General features: G+C 37.5%; 1 protein-coding gene across 2 annotated transcripts; it reads left to right on the forward strand.

Annotated features, from left to right (window-relative positions):
• The first annotated feature begins 1,439 nt into the window (after positions 1-1,439).
• LOC128509425 (uncharacterized) lies at positions 1,440-12,310 on the forward strand. Of its 2 annotated transcripts, XM_053481167.1 has the most exons (6): positions 1,440-1,482; positions 5,330-5,683; positions 5,783-5,824; positions 5,918-6,019; positions 10,819-10,841; positions 11,816-12,310. In XM_053481167.1, exons 1-6 carry the CDS (start codon positions 1,440-1,442, stop codon positions 11,951-11,953), a joined length of 702 nt encoding a protein of 233 aa, XP_053337142.1. In that variant the 3' UTR covers positions 11,954-12,310. The 2 variants fall into 2 exon arrangements, with proteins under 2 accessions (XP_053337142.1, XP_053337143.1); XM_053481168.1 differs by lacking the exon at positions 5,783-5,824.
• The last annotated feature ends 6,562 nt before the right edge of the window (positions 12,311-18,872 follow it).

Raw genomic sequence — 18,872 nt, forward strand, 5'->3', positions numbered from 1 at the left:
CTTAATGGAAATTTTGACTAGACACTAAGAGGTGACATGAGCTTATTGCATTTTTTTATTTCATGAAAAAATAAGACATGAGACATTTAAGCATATCTATTGTATAATTATCACACTTAAATGATTGAAATCATTAAACGCATTTTAATATTTTTAATAACACAAAGATAACCCAAGGAAATATAAAATGCAGTTTTTAAATTATGATTTCACTTATTGAGAGTGCAGCTATCAAACCTATTTGAAACAGTAACTGTCTGAAAAAGTGAACCATGCTAAAAGTCTAACAAAAAGCAACACTATCAAAATGATTCAAGAGCGGTAAGTAAAAAAGTTATTGACATACATCAGTCTAGAAAGGGTTACAAATTTCTAAGGCTTTGGAACTCCAGTGAACCACAGTGAGAGCCATTATTCACAAAAGGAGAAAACTTGTGAGAAAACAGTGGTGAACCTTCCCAGGAGTGGCCATCCAAAATTACTTTAAGAGCACAATGCAAAAAATAGCATCCATGGGAGAGTGCCAAGATGAAAGCTTTGGACTAGTCATGGGTCATTCTTAAAGTATTTATTCATTTTAAATTAATTTTAAGTGTGACTCAGGAAGAAAAAGTCGTCTTGAGGTAAGATTCATTCATTTGCCCACGAGGAATACCTGTACAGGAATTCGTTTATCTCAGTTTCGAGTCTTCGGGTTCCTGAGTTGTTTGTTCATCGTGTAACAACCCCAAAAGCTTAACCAATCCAGTCTGAGCTGGAAAGCAAATTGATTAGTTCACCTTTCGAGTCTTCAGGTTTCCCAAGTAGTTTGTTGATCAGCCCCATAAGCTTAACACAAACTAAATCACTCAAAAAAATATTTTTCAGTAAAACTCAGTAAAAAAACTTCACATCACTATTGCTGACCAAAAAGAACACAAAGGCTTGTTTCACATTTGCCAAAAAAACATCTTGATTATCCCCAAGACTTTTGGGCAAGTAATTCTGTGGTGCCAGTTATAACAAATGCTGAAATGGCACAACCAGTTATTAGGTTTAGGGGCAATTACTTTTTCACATGGGCCAGGTAGGTCAGCTTTTTCTTCTTAATTAATGAAATCATTTAAAACTGCATTTTTTTATTCACTCATTATCTTATCATTGTGTAATATAAAAAATAATAATATACATATACACACATATATTTGTAATTTGTCATGTGTTAATATTAAAATAAGTTTGATGATCTCAATCATTTAAGTGTGACAAATATGCAAAAAAAAAAAACACAAATACTTTTTCTCAGGACTGTATTAGATTAGTTTTCTTAAGTCTCAAAGGTTACAAAAGTGCTGTAAGCTGTGTAATCAAACACACCTCCCCCCTACACACAGATACACCAGTAATAGTTTTGTCCAACAGATGACAGTTTCCTCTTTGTCTCTCGGCTGATGGAGAGAATGGTTCTGTTTTTATCTCTGCGTGTGTTTCTCTGTGCCATGGGTAAGTCGTAATGCTCTAATTTATTGCTTTATTTAATAAACACACATAATAAAGCCTGAAAGCTCTCACAATAAAGTCTTTACTGTAATTCATTGTGTATTGAACTGTAATTCTTAAGTTGTGTAACTGAAACACTTTAATTAGTCAAAAAAGTATGATTTAGTGAAAAGTACACATTTTGTGTATAAGAATATAATCTCTCTCTCTCTCTCTCTCTCTCTATATATATATATATATATATATATATATATATATATATATATATATATATTCAGTGGGGGAAATAAGTATTTGATTCCTTACAGATTTTCTACGCAATGGAGGGTCTATCATTTTTATCATAGGTTTATGGTAAAGAATTGAGACGGAATATCAACCAAAAATACAGAAAAAGCACATGATACAAATGTTATGAATTAAGTTGCATTTCAATGAGGGAAATAAGTATTATAACATATAATCTTATAACAACAAAAAATCTGTAGGGGATCAAATACTTATTTCCCCCACTGTGTAATATATATATATATATATATATATATATATATATATATATATATATATGTTGAGGTTTATATATAAAAAACTCCTATGAGTTTTTTCTTGATTAGAAATTATACGGCCATCTTCCAGAGGATAATAAGGCAAAGTACAAGAGGCATCATCGTGGAAAAAAAAAACTTATCTTTTAGTTACATTTAAACAAAAAGTGGCATGTTCATAATTATTCATACCCTTCTCAATAATCAATAGAAAAGCCTTTATTAGCTATTACAGCAATCAAATGCTTTCTATAATTGCCGACCAGGTTTTACATGTCTGCACTGGTATTTTTACCTATTCATCTTTAGCAATGAGCTCCAACTCTTTCAGGTTGGAAGGTCTCCTTGCCATCACCCCAATGTTTAGCTCCCTCCACAGATTCTCAATTGTAAGTCAGGCAGGGCCACTGAAAAACTTATTTATTTATTTATTTATTTATTTTTTTGTCTGCTAAACATTTCTTCACCACTTTTTCTGTGTGTTTTGGGTCGTGCTGAAATGTCCACTGGTGCCCAAGTCTGCCAAGACTCTCTATGTGTAGTTCTCTATGTGATTTCTTTAAGCAAGAATGTATGTGTCTACAGCTCAAATCATTAATTGGTTATTGAAGATAGCATCTATTTAAAAAACAATTTCGGAAATTTGCGCTCCAGGCAATCACCAGGCGCTCTGTACTTATATACCTCACCCAATGCAGCCTCATCTTGGAAGAAACTTCTGAAAACTTCTGCTGGCTGTGATGTCTCTGTAGTGGTTAAAATAAATGTATTTTATTTTGGGTATTTTTAACTGGGAATCTTTGGAATAATAAGGTTATGGTGTAATATATCGCTGCTGTGAATCCTGTACTCTGCGTTTCATTTGCAATTTATCTGGTGTCCTCAAATCCCTCGAGTGTGAACTTGCAAGTCCATTCTTTGTAATCTTGGAATTAAGACACGGCATGACAAACAATTTATGGTAAGTTACAGTAATATAAATAGTCAGCTATACTGTATTTTATGACACAAATAAAACACTAAATTTACTATATTTTATATACATATTATTTTATAGTTGTCAAAAGAAGCAATTGGGGTATGTTTAATGACTGTCTCCCTGGTTGTGTTATTTTAACCCAGCAATTGGTTTATTCTTTGGTGAACATTCTGGATTCTTTACTTCTGACTGGATCCAGCTCAGAGCACTCAGTATTTTATGGTAAGTTATTGTGACTTAATTGTTTAGTAAGTTGTGGTAGGACCAAGCATATTTTATTGTTTAAATGAAACGCTTTAATATAAGGGTGTGGGGTTAGTGTTTTTTCTCATTCTGTTTTTTTATTATTCAATAAATTAGACAAATGCATCATCCTTAAAACATATGTAACCATAAAAAAAACTGTTAATGACAAGATGATGTGAGAACTACTGAAAATTCTTCAGAAGAAACAAATTTTTAAAATCCGAGTTTCGTTTTTTTTAGACAAGGTGAGCACATGCAGTTAGAAATCTCTCTCCCTCGCACATGCACATTCCTAATGAGAGCGATGACGATATTTATGATATTTTTGTGACCTTGTCTGTTCAAGATCAGGGTTTTTTTTGTTTGTTTGTTTGATAATTTCATGTTACAGCAAAATTGAGGTGGTAAAAGTTTTATATATTTGGTATACAAATGCACATTGTGTGGTCAGACATTTCACGGTTTCATGTTGTTGCATCTCTCTCAGCCGTGAATCTATCCTTTTGAGACGCTAGTATACAAATTGCCATTATACTTTTTATACAAGTTATTAGCCAAGAACAAACGCTACACATAGTTGAAAATGAGCTATATCTGCATCCTTATGAAACATTTATTATAAAATGTAAATTCATCACTTAAATATCGTATTCATCTGGGGTTTTTTGGGAATTTGAAATGGGGGAATGTTTTGTATTTAATCGAGATGGAGCGCCATATCCTGTTATCCCTCACACATTAAATCGTGAGGTAAATCAGTCAGAAATATACACTAAATTCATGTTCACATTTACATTTAGGCATTTGGCAGATGCTCTTATCCAGAGCGACTTACATTTTTATCTCATTATACATCTAAGCAGTTGAGGGTTAAGGGCCTTGCTCAAGGACCCAACAGTGGCAACTTGGTGGTTGTGGGGTTTGAACCTGGGATCTTCCAAACTGTAGTCCAATACCCCTGACCCAATGTTCACATTATGTATTTTTGTATATTATGTTATAATATATATATTATATTATAATATATGTATGTATATATGTATTTTTGTATATTTTAAAGAGAAAACATGTTTTGCATTTAATTCATATATAGCTGTACATCTACCACAAAAATGCTTGACATAAATGTTAGCTATATAGCAACACTAAGTGATGGCATGTAATCCACAGGTGAGGACCAACATGCAAAATATGGAGATGACTGGAGCATTGATCCACATTTTGTGCCTTTGGGATGAGACAAGGGGGACCTGACAGACCTTTTCCATTGTTGAAGGCAATGCTATTGAGAGAGATTCTTTGGTGGAGGCTGTTGATGTTTGTTTTAAAGGGTTTTTTTTTTCCTTCATATTAATTACACAAAGTTGGATTTTCTTCAGCACACTGTGTATCAGATTGATGGACACGAGTCCTCATCTGTTACATTTTTGAAAACAACAATTTCCTCAGTCCACATTTAATTACCAATATTTTAAAATAGTTTTATTGTTTTTGTTCTTAAAATAATTTTGAAGGAATTAAAATAGTAATAGTTAAATAACTAATAGTTAAAAAGATAAATTAAAAATATATAGATGGCGGATGTTTGGTGTGATGTAGGCATTATAAGATTTGTATTGAAAACTTCTATATATAAAAAGTCTTTAAACGTTGTATTAAATGCAACTCAAATTTAACTCATTTCAGTTTTACATGGGCCTCTTGGTTTTTATTGTTTTACAGAGAGTGTTTATTTTACACTTATGTTATATTTAACATATTGTCACCTCTCATTCTGTCTAATATTTTTGTCAAAATGTAGTTATTCACATTTTCTCATTTTGTGACAATCCATTTACATTATTTACAGTTGTGTACATTTTGAGTCTCTTCATGAAAATAAAATAAATAAATAAATGAAATCTGTCAACCCAGTTAGAGTGTCAGTTTAACCCACTGGTTGGGTCAAATGAAAAACCCAGAACTCTTGGTTAAATGGAAAAACCCAGCACTTGGTTAGTGCATGTTCTGGGTATTATTTGCCTCCCCGCAAACTACAACTGCATGTTTGATTTGAGACACGTGTGTGTGTGTGTTGCAGGTTTGCTCTCAGAGACTCTGTGCTCTTTAACTTTGGAGGCAGATGCTGGAGATAAAGTCACTATTTGGTGGCAACATAACCTGACTGGAACAGGCTACATCTACTGGTTTAAACACACGAGTGATTCAGTTTCACTTCTTATTGGGTGTAAACAGTTTTTTACATCAGCTCCATCAGAAACGTGTTACTCCTTTACTGAAAGTGAAAGTGAGAGAATAGTGACGGCCGATCATGACAAGAACACATCTCTCACCATCACTGCAGTAAATGTCTCTGATACAGGACTCTATTACTGCATCTACATGGAAAAGAATCAGATTCCATTCAGTGATTCAGTTTACTTAAGAGTGAAAGGTAAATTAATATCAAGTAAGTAGTTATGTGCATTAAGTTAAGTGAATAGTTGTAGTAACTTCAGTTATATAGTATAAATAAAGAATGTTTTATTTTCAGGGGTAAATAAAACACTGACCAAGATCACAGACAGAGCAAATGGTTGGATTTTTTTTCTCCCAAAAGTCTTCTGTAACTCTTACATTAAAAGATACTGTTTAAAATGTCAGTGTATTCTTTCTTTTGTGATCCAAGGTTCAGACTGTCCTGCTGTGTCCTTCATGCTGACTGCTGGGTTTGGTGCAGTGATTGTGATTCTTCTCAGTGTCCTGATCTTCATTATACTGAAGCACAAAGGTAAATGATAGATAGATAGATAGATAGATAGATAGATAGATAGATAGATAGATAGATAGATAGATCTCCCTTCGCATGCATATGAATATGAGTAATATCTAATTCTTAATCAATCCTTAATACATATAGTTCAAGATAGTTCTACAAAAGAAGATACAAGCAAACAATTTGTGCAAGACTGTTGTACTCAGTAAAACCCCCACTGTTGATTTAACAATTTTAGAGCTTATTGGAGTCCAGCTGCACTCATAAATACTGTTGGGTGGTAATTCTACACTGGGGAATTTGCTATGTAGAGCTAAAGTATTTTTTTTTTATCATAAAAAAAAAGGTGAAAAGCTAATTAAAAAAAGAGAACACCATGTTATTATATACTCGGTTATACTCTAACTATTTTTGTGCTCAAATCACTGAAGTGATAATTCACTTATTTTTATCTAATCTAAGGATTTTAAAGATGTAGCTAATAAAACATCTTTTTAAAACATTATTATTGTTATTACTATTACTATTATTATTATTATTATTAGTAGTAGTAGTAGTAGTAGTATAAACCAACTTCTATTAAATCACAATATTCTTTGCACATTTCATGATTCACGCCCTGTCTGCCCCGTTTTCCCATGCTGTCACTCTTTCCAAGATGGAGAGGGTCTTGTTAAGTGATACCCACTAGAAAATGGGGAAGTTTCAGTTAGATTACTGTTAGAGGTGCTGGTTGAAGTTGTATATTCTGTTACATCTGCTAACTAAAAAGTTTCCAAACACCTCAGCCTCCTGTTTAAGTATTTTACAATGATGCTTATTTTAAACTGATAAACCATCAACAAAGTATTTTGTTGAAATATTGATTGCACTTACTGGCAAGTGCAACCCGTGTTGACAGCCATACCTTGTCACCTACATTGTACAATCGTCCCGGAGGGATGTCGACAGCGATGCTGAGCGGCGTAGCGGGTGTTGGCATGCTGGATGGCTGCATTCGCTTGGTCCCACAGCTGTCGACACCTGCGGACCAACTGTTGGGCCGAGGGTACATCAACCTCCGGTTCTTGGTGGTCGAACATTGAAGGCTGGAAAGCGTGGCATACCTCAAATAGGCTTAAGTTGGTGGAGGATGAAACGTGAAGGTTGTGGGAAAGTTCAGCCCAAATGAGGTAGCGGGCCCAGGACGCTGAAGCATCTCAGGTAGCACTCCAGTTGTTGGTTGGTCCATTCCGTCTGAGGATGGTATCCGGGTGATAGACTGCAGGTGGAATTGATCAGACGGCAAAAGGCCTTCCAGAACTGGGCAGTAAACTGTGGCCCTTTGGGAACCTTGATGTCCTTTGGGAACCCATGGAGGCGGACTATGTGTTCTACTATCAGCTCGGCTGTGTTCTTAGCTGACGGGAGTCCGGCAAGGGCCACTAGGTGCAAAGCTTTGAAAAACCGATCAACAATGGTCAGGATGGTGTTCTTTCCCTCTGAGACCGGCAGGACCGTGATTAAGTAAATGGTGTTAATAAATTGTTGGCAGGCTGCGGGGGCAGTGCAGAGTCCAAATGGGATGACCAGGCTTTCATAGTCCAGCGGGGGTGATGAAGGCAGTCTTCCACTCATCGCCCTCTCTGATGCGCACCAAGTTGTAGGCGCTCCAGAGGTCTAATTTCGTGAAAATGGTGGCACCAGAGAGGGCGTCCAGGCCTGAGTTGGTAAGAGACAAAGGGTTCTTAATGGTGATGTTTTTGAGCCCCCGATAGTCGACACATGGCCGTGGGCCGTCGTTTTTTTTTTTCATGAAGAAGAACCCTGTGGTGGCAGGTGAGGAGGAGGGCCAGATGTTGCCTTGAGCGTTGGATACATACTCCTCCATCGCCCGGTCTCAGTGGTGGATAGTAAGTAGAGATGGCCGCAGGGAGGAACAGAACCTGGCTGAAGGTCTATCGCCATGTCGTAGGAAAGATGAGGAGGAAGGTGTGTGGCGCGTTTCTTACAGAATACTTCAACCCTATAAGCGGCGGGGGTGGCGTTGGTGTCAACTTTGGGGGCCTCGGACTCCCTAGAACACGACCCAGCCGTAGCCCGCAGGCAGAGTTCAGTGCAGGTTGGGCCCCACTGCAGGATCTAATTCTGTGTATTCAGGAGATGAGGGGGTCATGTTGAAGCAGCTAAGGGTGCCCGAGGATGTTGGGGGGAGATGAGATAGAGGTGAGGTGAAACCACATCTGCTCTTGGTGCTGGTCAATGATGAGGGTGACAAGTTGGGTCTGGATGGTAATGGGACTGGAGGTAAGGGGTCTACTATCGACAGATGTAATCCAAACAGGCTGTGATAACGCCTCGACTTCCACTCCTAGTTTTTTGGGATAAGAAGAGTCAATGAAGTTACCTGCAGCACCGGAATCGATGAAGCAGTACTTCTGACCCGTTTGTGGCCAAACTGGAGGTGTACATGAACCGTGAGATGGGAAACATTGGTCATGGTGGCAGAGAGGTGGAGGGAGCCCGGCAAGCCGCTCTCATTACTCACCGGGTCTGAATGTTTCCTGAGAGCAGATGGCTGTGTGGTGTGCCGCCGATCCACAATATGCACAGGTGGTCTGGGTGGCGAGGGTCCGGAAGTTGGCAGTGTAACAGCTTATGGACGACCCTCCCTGCCGCAGATGATACAGCTTGGAGTCGGTTTACCTAACCGGCAGAATGTTCAAAGGTGAGCTTCAGGTGGCGGGTGAATTTGTTGTAGAAGTGGGCTGTGTCTGAGTCTGAATGAAGAACCACCATGGCCCACTCAGCTGCCTGCCCGGACAGCAACGAGACGAGAAGGGCAATGCGCAACCAGTCTGTGGGGTATCTGGTTGAATTTAAACTCAAACACAAGATCTCGTGCGGTTAGGAAAAACACTACACTTCCCATCCGGGCCGCCCTATTTATCCGCTAGAACCAAATGAGATCAAACTAGAACTGCGATGGGCGGCGGAAGAGAGGCAGCTCTACTGCAGAGAGCCACGACTTTACCGTTTAGCTGCTCAATCAACTCAGCATGTCTGTTTACCACATTGCAGAGGTGAGTGTAATCCACTGGGTTTACTGCTGTTGGCTCAGTCATTCTGTCACAAGCAACCGGATGCAGACCAGAAGACTAGCAGTTAGCCCTTGTAGCATGGACAGTAAAACCAAATGCGGAAGTAACACAAGCAGGCAGGATAACCACGCTAGTTATTATAAGAACTGTCTAACGTGGAAAGCAACAGTTTACACAAATAAACCCGCGTTCTAGCGAAACACACTCAATCAGAAAGAAGACCTAAAATGGTGAGTACTCAAGAGATCCGGCGAAGCGTCGGAAACTGCAAGGACAGACTCAATGACTGAGCGTTGTGAAGCGTCATCTTGTCTCCTTTTATGCTTCCTGAAACGCAACCGTACTACTTCCATGTCCTAGTGCCGGCCACGGAGAGAGTGCGCATGACACGTACAATGACCTTTTTTGGCACTGACCAACAAGATCAAGGTAACACCAGTCACAGAAACACTTTAAACTAAATCGATTTAGCCTTTTTCTATAAGAAAATTATAAAAGAAAGTTTAGCCTGGATACTCGTAGATATTCTTCCATTTTTGTAGAAACTGAAATTGCTGTGTTTGTGTTGAGCTTGCAGAAGATCGTTCTCCGTTTTCAGTGCTGTTAACACTAAACGTCTTTTTAAAACAAATTAAACTGTTTCCTTAAATACTATTCAGGCTCTTCAGGAGAAATAAAATATAATCAAAACAGCAAAATAAAAGCAAGTGTTTGCTCCTTTTTTCTATTTCATTTCTCATTTGTGCACAAATAACAGCATAATAGATCACATTAAATATTAGAAAATGTATTTACATATTTTTATAGTGACAAAAAAAGTGGCAAATAGATGCCAGTCTTAATCTAGAAGCTACCACGTGTATTTCCTCACAAATAAAGGCTTTCTAAAGAAACTACAAATTAAGCTGCATTCATGGGGTATTAACAGGTTTAACAGTGAGACTTTTAACTACAATGCCCATAACCAATTATTTAGTGAGTTGCTACTCTTATGCTACTACTACTAAAGTGGAAGTTGAGTCATGTCAACTGACTTCTTTCTTGTAAGGTAAAAACATTTTAGGACTTATACAAGTAGTTCCTTTAGTCTGGGGGAAGTTGATAATTTACTCATTTGAGTACTCCAAGGTCAAAGGATCCTTACCTGTCTGAAAAGGCTTGTTACGTGAGCAATGGAGAAGGTGAGGCTAGGAGGGAGAATCATAAGTGAGTGAGATGAAAATGTGCAAATTTTGGGCAGAGAGGATAGATGATTTGATAAAGGGGTAAAATAAGCTATTGTTGGACAAATGGAAAATTCCTCTCTAAAGAGAGTTGGAGGTCTTAGGCACAACCTGTCTCCTAACTCTTATGATACACTTTAACGACTCTACTTAACCTCTCTCTATTGCTGTTTCTTCTTAATAGCTCCCCCACCACCACTCTTTAACAACTTTTTTTTCTACTCTCACCTTCTTCACTCTTCACATAACAAGCCTTTTCACAGGGGAGGACCTTTTTGACCTTTGAGGACTCAAATATGAGGAACTTACCAACTTGCCTCAGACTGGTTGGATGAGTAGTGAAATGTTTCTACCTAACAAAAGATCCCAGTTGAATTGACTCAACTTCCAGATAACCTTACCTTTATGACTAAAAAAATTTACAGACATATTACTACTACTACTACTACTACTACTAATAATAATAATAATAATAAACTGAATAATAATAATTTTCTCTCTGTTGTTTCAGGTCATGAAGCATCGAAAAATGAGGTAAATCTGACTACAAAATATATATTTTTCCACTTACATACAGATGCCAGGATGGATGCCAAAGCAGTTTAGAATCTCTCTATATAAAAAAGAAATCCTTGGTGGCCAGCGGGCCATGGCTGGTGTTTGTGGTGTTTGCAGTAGTTCCGTTTAGTGTGTCATAGCCGTTCCCTGACTAAGTAACAATAGGCAGCGTCATTTTTTTAAAGTGAAAAATGCCACCTAAAAATGTATAATGTGGGTGTGTCACAGGTGTTACACACTGAGTGTGACAATGGGCAGCTCACATGACAAGAGAATTACAGCCTGTGAAACATTGGAGCAGCATGAGAAGAAGCAATGAGTTGACCGCATTCAAGGGTAATGTAGCCAGCAGACATCAGGATCTGCTCACGGACAGAGCTACGTTACTGCTGGTCATTTACGGACATGATAGATACTCAAAGGGATGTTTAGAATGGGCTTTTGAATTTTATTAAAATTACTCAGGCAGAGTTGATCAGTAAAAACTGAATCTAAGAAGCAAAAATAAAGATCAAAAACCAAGGCAAATGGTGGCATAATTTCAGGAGCAAGCTGAGCAATACTTGGCAATGAGAATGTGAACTTGTGTGTGTGTGTTGTGTGGGGATTTTAAACAGATTTACTTGATTAGAAGTTTTACATTTAGGTGACTATGAGCATAAAGTGTTATGGGTCCAGTTATATGTGGTGGTCATGTTAATAGTGGGTTTTGATTTCCAGCAATTATAATCTTTAGCTGATTCTAAAGAGCAGAAAAGACTTAATTAACCTCAGATTGTTCCATCAACTTTATTCTCATGAACAATGACAACACACATGCTAAATTATCTTCACCATAAGGCTTTACACCATGCATTTGCTCAATACAAACATACAGAATTATTATCCTAGGTTCACATTATTTATTATTTATATTTGTTTATCTTTGTGTGTCCTCTGTGTTCTTGCAGGATCCTGAAGCAGACTCAGTACATTATGCTGCACTACATCTTTCAAAGAAAAAAAACAAGAGGGCAAATAAATGCAATGAAATGGTGGATCCACATGTTGTATATTCTTTAGTAGGACAAACTAATGTCCATACGTAATGTTATGTACCATTTTCGGTTTACGAAATAGTAACTTTTTTCATTGTATAACCTCAGTAAAGAAGGCTATCACAATTACAGAACAAGGTAGTGTGTCCTTTGATACACTAGTTTAAGGATTTTGTTCTTTAGAGAAAAAAAAAAAAACGAGTAGCTTGCAATAAAATACTCACAGTTTTTCCTTGCTACCGTCATCCTCGGCTTGCTCATCAGGGACAATCTGATCATTTTAAATTGTAAACATTCAAATTTCATACAAACTTCCATAATTTTCATTGTGTAAAGCTGCTTTGCAACAATGACAGATGTTAAAAGTGCTATACAAATAAAAGTGAATTTAATTAAATTATAATATTTATTTACCTAAGTTGAAAGTAATTAGGTACACAATTTTGGGTACACAAACTATTTTCATAAAGAATCTAACAACATACCTGAGGTACAGTAGAACTTGATACTGTTAAATGTTTAGGCTTGTTTTCTGCACAGTGTCTAGAGGGATTTTGAGCCATTCTTCTTGCAGAATAGTGGTCTGATCACTACGTGGTCACAGAACAATACATGTTTCACATTGTCCACAGCCCAAGATTTTTGCTGCTGGCACCACTGAAACCGACGTTTGGCTATTGCAGCCCGGCCATGTACATTGACCCCCGTGAAGCTCCCAACGAACAGTTTTAATGAAAACAGGAGAGTTGAGGTGCACATTTAATTCTGCAGTGAGTTGGGCAGCTGTGGTTTTATGTTTTTTGGATACAATTCGGGTTGGCAAAAAAAAACTGTGCAATTACTCTGTTAATTAAACCTTTACACTCTGCTCTTACTTGTGGAATGTGGAATCAATGAAGATTGGCCACCAAGCTGGTCAAATTTAGCCATGAAACATTCAACCTCCTAAATTGGCCAGTGTTTCAGTTTCATTGTGCAACAGCTAGACTTTTAACTGAAGTGTTACATCGATGATAAGCTAAGCATACCATTCTAGACCTTCAAAATTATCATGGCACAAAGTGCATTGATAATTCAAGGATCAAGATTTTTATTTTATTTTTAATTATTACTAATCACTCCACTCAGCTCCACTCCACGGAAACTTAAACTCCATATGAGAACTCGGTGTTCATGCACTTCGCGGATAACACCGGCCAAGCGCATGTGGTAAAACCATTTACCTGCATGCATTGCTTTTGTCTCCCATATTATACCTTAAAGCCTTTTCCTAGACTCGCTAACTTGCTCCCAGGTTTGCAACAGCGTTTTAGTTCTATCAATCTCTGGGATGAATTTATTTTTCTTCTAACCCATTCCAACGGCCCGGGAATCTCACCCCCTGGGATCAATCCTTTATTTTTCTTCTCTTTAAGAAAATTTTAATCTAACAAGTTCAACACTCCTTAGGCATTCAAGTGATCCATGTTTTTAACGACACTGATTAAATGTTTCACTGTAAAAAGTGTGAAAGAGTTGGATTTTGGAAGGTTAGTTTCTAATTTTGAGTACAGCCATTGTTTAGAGTTACTCTTAAGCGGTTATATTTTGGTGTTTATTCTGTTGGTGTTGAGGAGCCTAATTCAACTCCCACTGTTGTTGTTTGGACTACATCAGACTACATGGTCTGCAGAGCAACAACTTATCTTGACCGCTTTCTACATTATATACCCTTCCCACCACAATCTGGTCCATTGTACTGTACACCGTTTGATGTCGCTCTCCAACATCTGGGTCCCATGAAGCCTCCCCATTCTAGTTGCCCCAATGTATACCTCAGATTTCCTATGTAAGCACATTCCAGGGGCCCAATACACTCAGATCCACACCCATATACACACATATATCTAGCTAAATATCTATTATATCAAGATTGGGTACATTTTATTTCTTAAAGATAAGTAAAATCAAGGTAAAATTATCCCACATTTCCACCCTGGATGATTTTAGCTTGATGGATGGATGGATGGCTGCATCTAGAGGGCAGATTCATGTGTTAGTCTTTCTTACATTATCTAGTGAATAAATTAAATCACTGGACTTATCAATGAACAACCTATGTATTCGCACTCTAGCAGTGAATCTGCCAAACCTCTCCTTCCACATTTTTCTATGAAGGGGTAAAATACTTGACCTCCGTAACCTTTTAACTTATATGTAACCCTAGGAGCCATCTCAAACAGCCGCCTGGATCATGACATGTCCATGGCAAGACCATGACAAGTCTGTGAACAATACGTGCACGGAATGTGATCCCCTGCGAATGACGCATTTAACGATGCCTCGCCCCATGAACACCCACATGCACTTTCTAATAAAATGGTTGCAATGCTGTATAATCCCGCCAGATGGAGCATTGACTGCTTCAGTTAACTGCAGTGTCCCCGCAGCCTTATATACAGTAGGAGCCATATCAAATAGGCGTGGCTGTGTGAATGGCGTGCAAATAACGTGTGGCTGCCCTATGGACGGTGTAATCCCCTCCTGACAGAAAGGCATGTCAAGATTTCACAGTAAACACACACATTCAAGTCCTATTTATTCATTTACCTGGTGCGACCATTAGATGCCGTTTTGTTCTCAAGAACACGTTAACACAAGCCAGCTATTTAGCTGCGCTGAGTTGCAATCACGTGATTTTACCAACCCACCTCCACCCCTGCCGAACTGGTGCTATAAAAATGCACTACAGAGATGAAGATGGCCGCTTAATAGACCTTAAAAGTGTAAGTGGTGTTTTATTTTATAAAATTTGTTTGGGATTAGTTTATAGTTTATTTTCCAGTTTAGTTTTTTATTGGCCGTTTTGACGGGTGACGGCTGGCCTCTTGGAGCTGCTGGAGAAGCCTGAAGTAGGAATGGCATCACAGTACAACAGCTTTAGAATGATGTTTGGTCAGGTCTATATTCTGAATATAGTATTGCAAAACGTCTGACACTTTGGGGGGTAACCAAAGACTTAAACTGTTCCATCTTTAACAGTTTTTATAAAAGTGATATTTAAATTTAAAAAGGACCAGATGCAGACTGATAAGCAGCTGGTGTTATTCGGGTATTTTAATGATCTTTAAGCAAAAATACATGTATTCACATGTTTTACACAAATTGCTGTTGTAACTTCGACTAGTTTTGGAAGAATAAATTTTATTTTTAAAATCATGTTTGCATGTTTTAATTGTTGGGGAATTTTGGGGGGTATTTAAATTTTTTTTTTTTACTTGAACCAACTTCAATGGGCAAAAAAAATAAAAAATAGGAGAAAACTTTGTTTTAAATAGTCAGAATTAATAATAATAATAATTATTATTATTGGTCATAGATACAAATGAAAACAACTTGATCATATGTATCTGTCCTAGTTTGTGCATATGTGACCCATAATAATTTCTCATGTTTTGGGTTTTAAGAACTCCATCAAGTTAAGTTAATTTAGTTAAGTTAAGCCCTTATTTGTCATCAAACTGACGATCTTTAGGTCAGTAACTCAGTGCCTTAGCCCCCTGAGCCATCACTGCCCTGATAAAAGAGCAAAGACAAACTTAGGAGGAGTGGAAGGTGAGAAATCTCAATAGAGAATCCTGATGTGTTTGTGTTAGATAACATTGTTTATTTAGATGAATAAGGTAATAAGCTATATTTAAAGTAAAACAAACCAGGAAGTAAGTGTTCTTACCTATGAAGTACTGTGTATAACCAAGTGCCCTAACAAACATAGCAACAGTGTACAGTACAAAGAGTGTGTGTGCGCTGGGGGGATTGGAAGGTGAATGAGGATACTCATTTACAAGACAAAAGATGGTCAGAGGTGTGAATGCGCCTCTCCCCTTTGCTCTTCAGTTTGTATGTGTGTTTTAGGTTCCCAGGGGTGCATTCTTAAATTCAGTCCGTCTGAATCTTTATAAACGCCAAGTTGAGAAAATCATGTTTGAGAAAACGACAACAATTAAACACTTGCGTCCGTGCTATTTTGTGTTTATGTGACCTATATTTATTTTTTTCTTAGTTTAAAAATGCTTTGAGTTTTAAAAACTTTATTAAAAAGACAAACTTAGGAGGAGTGGCATGTGAGAAAGGTAAGGTGAGAGATCTCAATGGAGAATGTACTGACTTCCCCTTATTACTGACTGTTAGATGGTACTAGGACGAACGAACGCACGCACGCACGCACGCACGCACGCACGCACGCACGCACGCACTGTTATCATGATTTACATCATGATAACATTAGTGCAGAAGGATCTGAAGAGACTTGTCTCTATTAGACTAGAGTCTAGTAGTAGTCTACTAGAGTCTATTAGACTCTTTCTCTATCTTTTGCTGAACATTAAAAACAGCCATGTCTAATAAAACAGGGCATCTTTAAAAAGCCATATTGGTTTCGAGTCAGAAGTAAAATTAACGAACAACTGAAGCCCCGTAAACTTGACCCTGAACAGTCACAGGCTGACAGACAATAATTGGTGATTGTTTTTATATTTATGTTTTTTGTATATATTTTTTAAATGTTTAAATTAACGTTTCAGAGTATATAATTTGTTGTGTCATCTGTTTACAGCGTTTACAGATTTTGAACTGCCTGTTTATGAACATACTACAGTATTAGAGTAGCTTGGAACTTTTTCCTTTGTCAGTTCCTCAAGCTCTAACAGCCGATTTTCTTTGCAGATCTTTTTCTTGAGTTTAACAGCATGTGAGACGTGATCACAGAATTCTTTGTGTGTTTTGGAGGTTAAGCCAACCGCATCTTCCAGTTTACTTTTCACAGGCTGCGGCATGGCATTTATTATAGTAAACAGCGTAGACAACAATGTGTCTCCCTTGGGATCACTTTTCGTCTCTTGCTTTGACCTAACTGCTTCTGGATGTACAGAGTTAGCTTCTCCGTTTCCTCCAACTGATCACCCTTTAATGCCTTAACGTCAACTCTCGTTGGATACTCGGCACACAGGGCCTGCCATACAGCAGGGCAGTAAGCATCAAAGACAGTTCTATCCATGTGGTATGTATCTACTGCAAGTCAGAAGCTCAGATTTTTCTTTGTTTATTTTATGCTGCTGGATAGTGGCTACAAGTTCTTCTTTTTATATGAATTCCATTTTAAATGAATTAACATACAACGAACCCATCACACACACACAACATGGTCAAAAATGAACAGAAATAAAGACAGAAGTAGAACACTACAAATCTATATAAGTAACAAATGTAAAATTTAAACAGTCTTTTTAACTTTTTAAAATTATTTATTTAATACTTTTAAAATATTTTCCAAAATCAAAAAATGGGGCTATACGATTATAGGAAACAAACTTTGCATAAAAACAAGAATATCTGCAGAGTGTTTTAAAATTATTTTTGTACAGTATAATCATGAGTCCAAAACAAATTTATAATGGTTACAAAAAACAAGCTGGGTGTAAATACTGTATACAATGTAAAGCATAAAATAATTAAGCCTAAAGCCAGGTGATGCAGAATCAGCTGAGCTCACTTAAAGGGAACCCGCTAAAGAGACAGCACTACATAGTATTTAGTGCGCACAAACAAATGCCATTTTTTCTCACAGGTGTTTCATACTGTAAACTCTGTCTCATTGTGGCTTTTATAAAATTAGGATTATTCTACATCATGAGAGCTTTACAGAACAGACATTTTGCATCATCGTGCTCCCAGTGACACAGACTCATTTCAGCCGAGCGCACCCAAATAATCTTATAAAAAAACAGTGTTGGACTTAAGTTTTATCTCATTACACATCTGACCAGGATGAACGTTAAGGACCTTGTTCAAGGGCCCAACAGCAGCAGATTGGTGGAACTGGGGACTTTCCCAGTAGTCAGTCCAATACATTAGCCTTTAGGTTACTCCTGACCTCATCAGTAAGGTTTTCACTGTGATTAATAGAATCCAAAAAAAAAAAAAAAATAGTAAAAAGAGGATCTTCCTCTTCTGCTTTTGGCTAAATTCCTACCAAACTGTCCGCAAATTCATATTTAAATATTTGCCAGTTAGTGCCAAAAACACTTAGATTTCACTTTATTTCAAGATACTGTATATTAATTAGTTTTTAACTTATGAAAACTGAAGCAGTGAATTATTAGATTTCCATAAAGATGCCTTTTGGAGAGAATGTAATGAAAAAGACATACTGTTAGGTTTAAAAGAGAAAGAATTGTGTCCAAGATAAGTTTTAGGCTAAGACAAGAAGAGTTTTAGCTTGTTGTGTCCGTTGCAATCTGATACACTTACTGGTCCAGGTCCGATCGACCGGGAGAGACAAACACACACACAGGCATAATGTCTGAAGATCTCAGCGAAGAGAGCACATTTAAAGCGGTGCTGCGTCCCGAACATCAGAAGAACCAGTCATTAACATGTCAGACATAGAGAGACACAGAACACGGAGACAGACAGGGGGGAGAAAATACATTTACATTCTCCTGATTAAACAAAAGGGTTCTAGCGGACAAGAGCCATTTGGATGTATATTCGTCTGGTTACAGGATATAGAAGGTGTTATAAGACATGAGGAAGCACAGTGAGGGGTCTGTTCTCAGAGCACAGGAATCTTATTATTAGATTATAATGTCTTACAATATTATAAAACCTTACACACACACATTTCTCTATGATCAGTCACAGGGATCCTAATAAGGTTTACAATTCTGTTGTCAGCTAAACACCTAGAATGATGAGTCACGAGTGTGATCAAAATGTTCCATCCAAATATCAATAAGGCTGAATTTGTCCAGGAACACTTTTGACCTTAAAATACCTGAGGCGATATTCCTACGAGGCGTTTATCAGTTCAGTCCCCTCCTATAATAGTCACAGTAGGATACTTTAGTAACCAACGTGAAATTCTACCTTCCAAATAGAAACAGGATGAGCTCTGAGCTGAAACTGAATGTTACTTTTCTGATGGATTTCT

This window comes from Clarias gariepinus, chromosome 21 (assembly GCF_024256425.1).
Source record: "Clarias gariepinus isolate MV-2021 ecotype Netherlands chromosome 21, CGAR_prim_01v2, whole genome shotgun sequence".
Taxonomy (NCBI): Eukaryota; Metazoa; Chordata; class Actinopteri; order Siluriformes; family Clariidae; genus Clarias; species Clarias gariepinus.

Coding starts and splice junctions, on each gene's coding strand:
- LOC128509425 (XM_053481167.1), top strand. CDS start 1,440: ATGGTTCTGTTTTTATCTCTGCGTGTGTTTCTCTGTGCCATGG. Junction 1,483..5,329: donor TGTGTTTCTCTGTGCCATGG/GTAAGTCGTAAT, acceptor TGTGTGTTGCAG/GTTTGCTCTCAGAGACTCTG. Junction 6,020..10,818: donor CATTATACTGAAGCACAAAG/GTAAATGATAGA, acceptor CTGTTGTTTCAG/GTCATGAAGCATCGAAAAAT.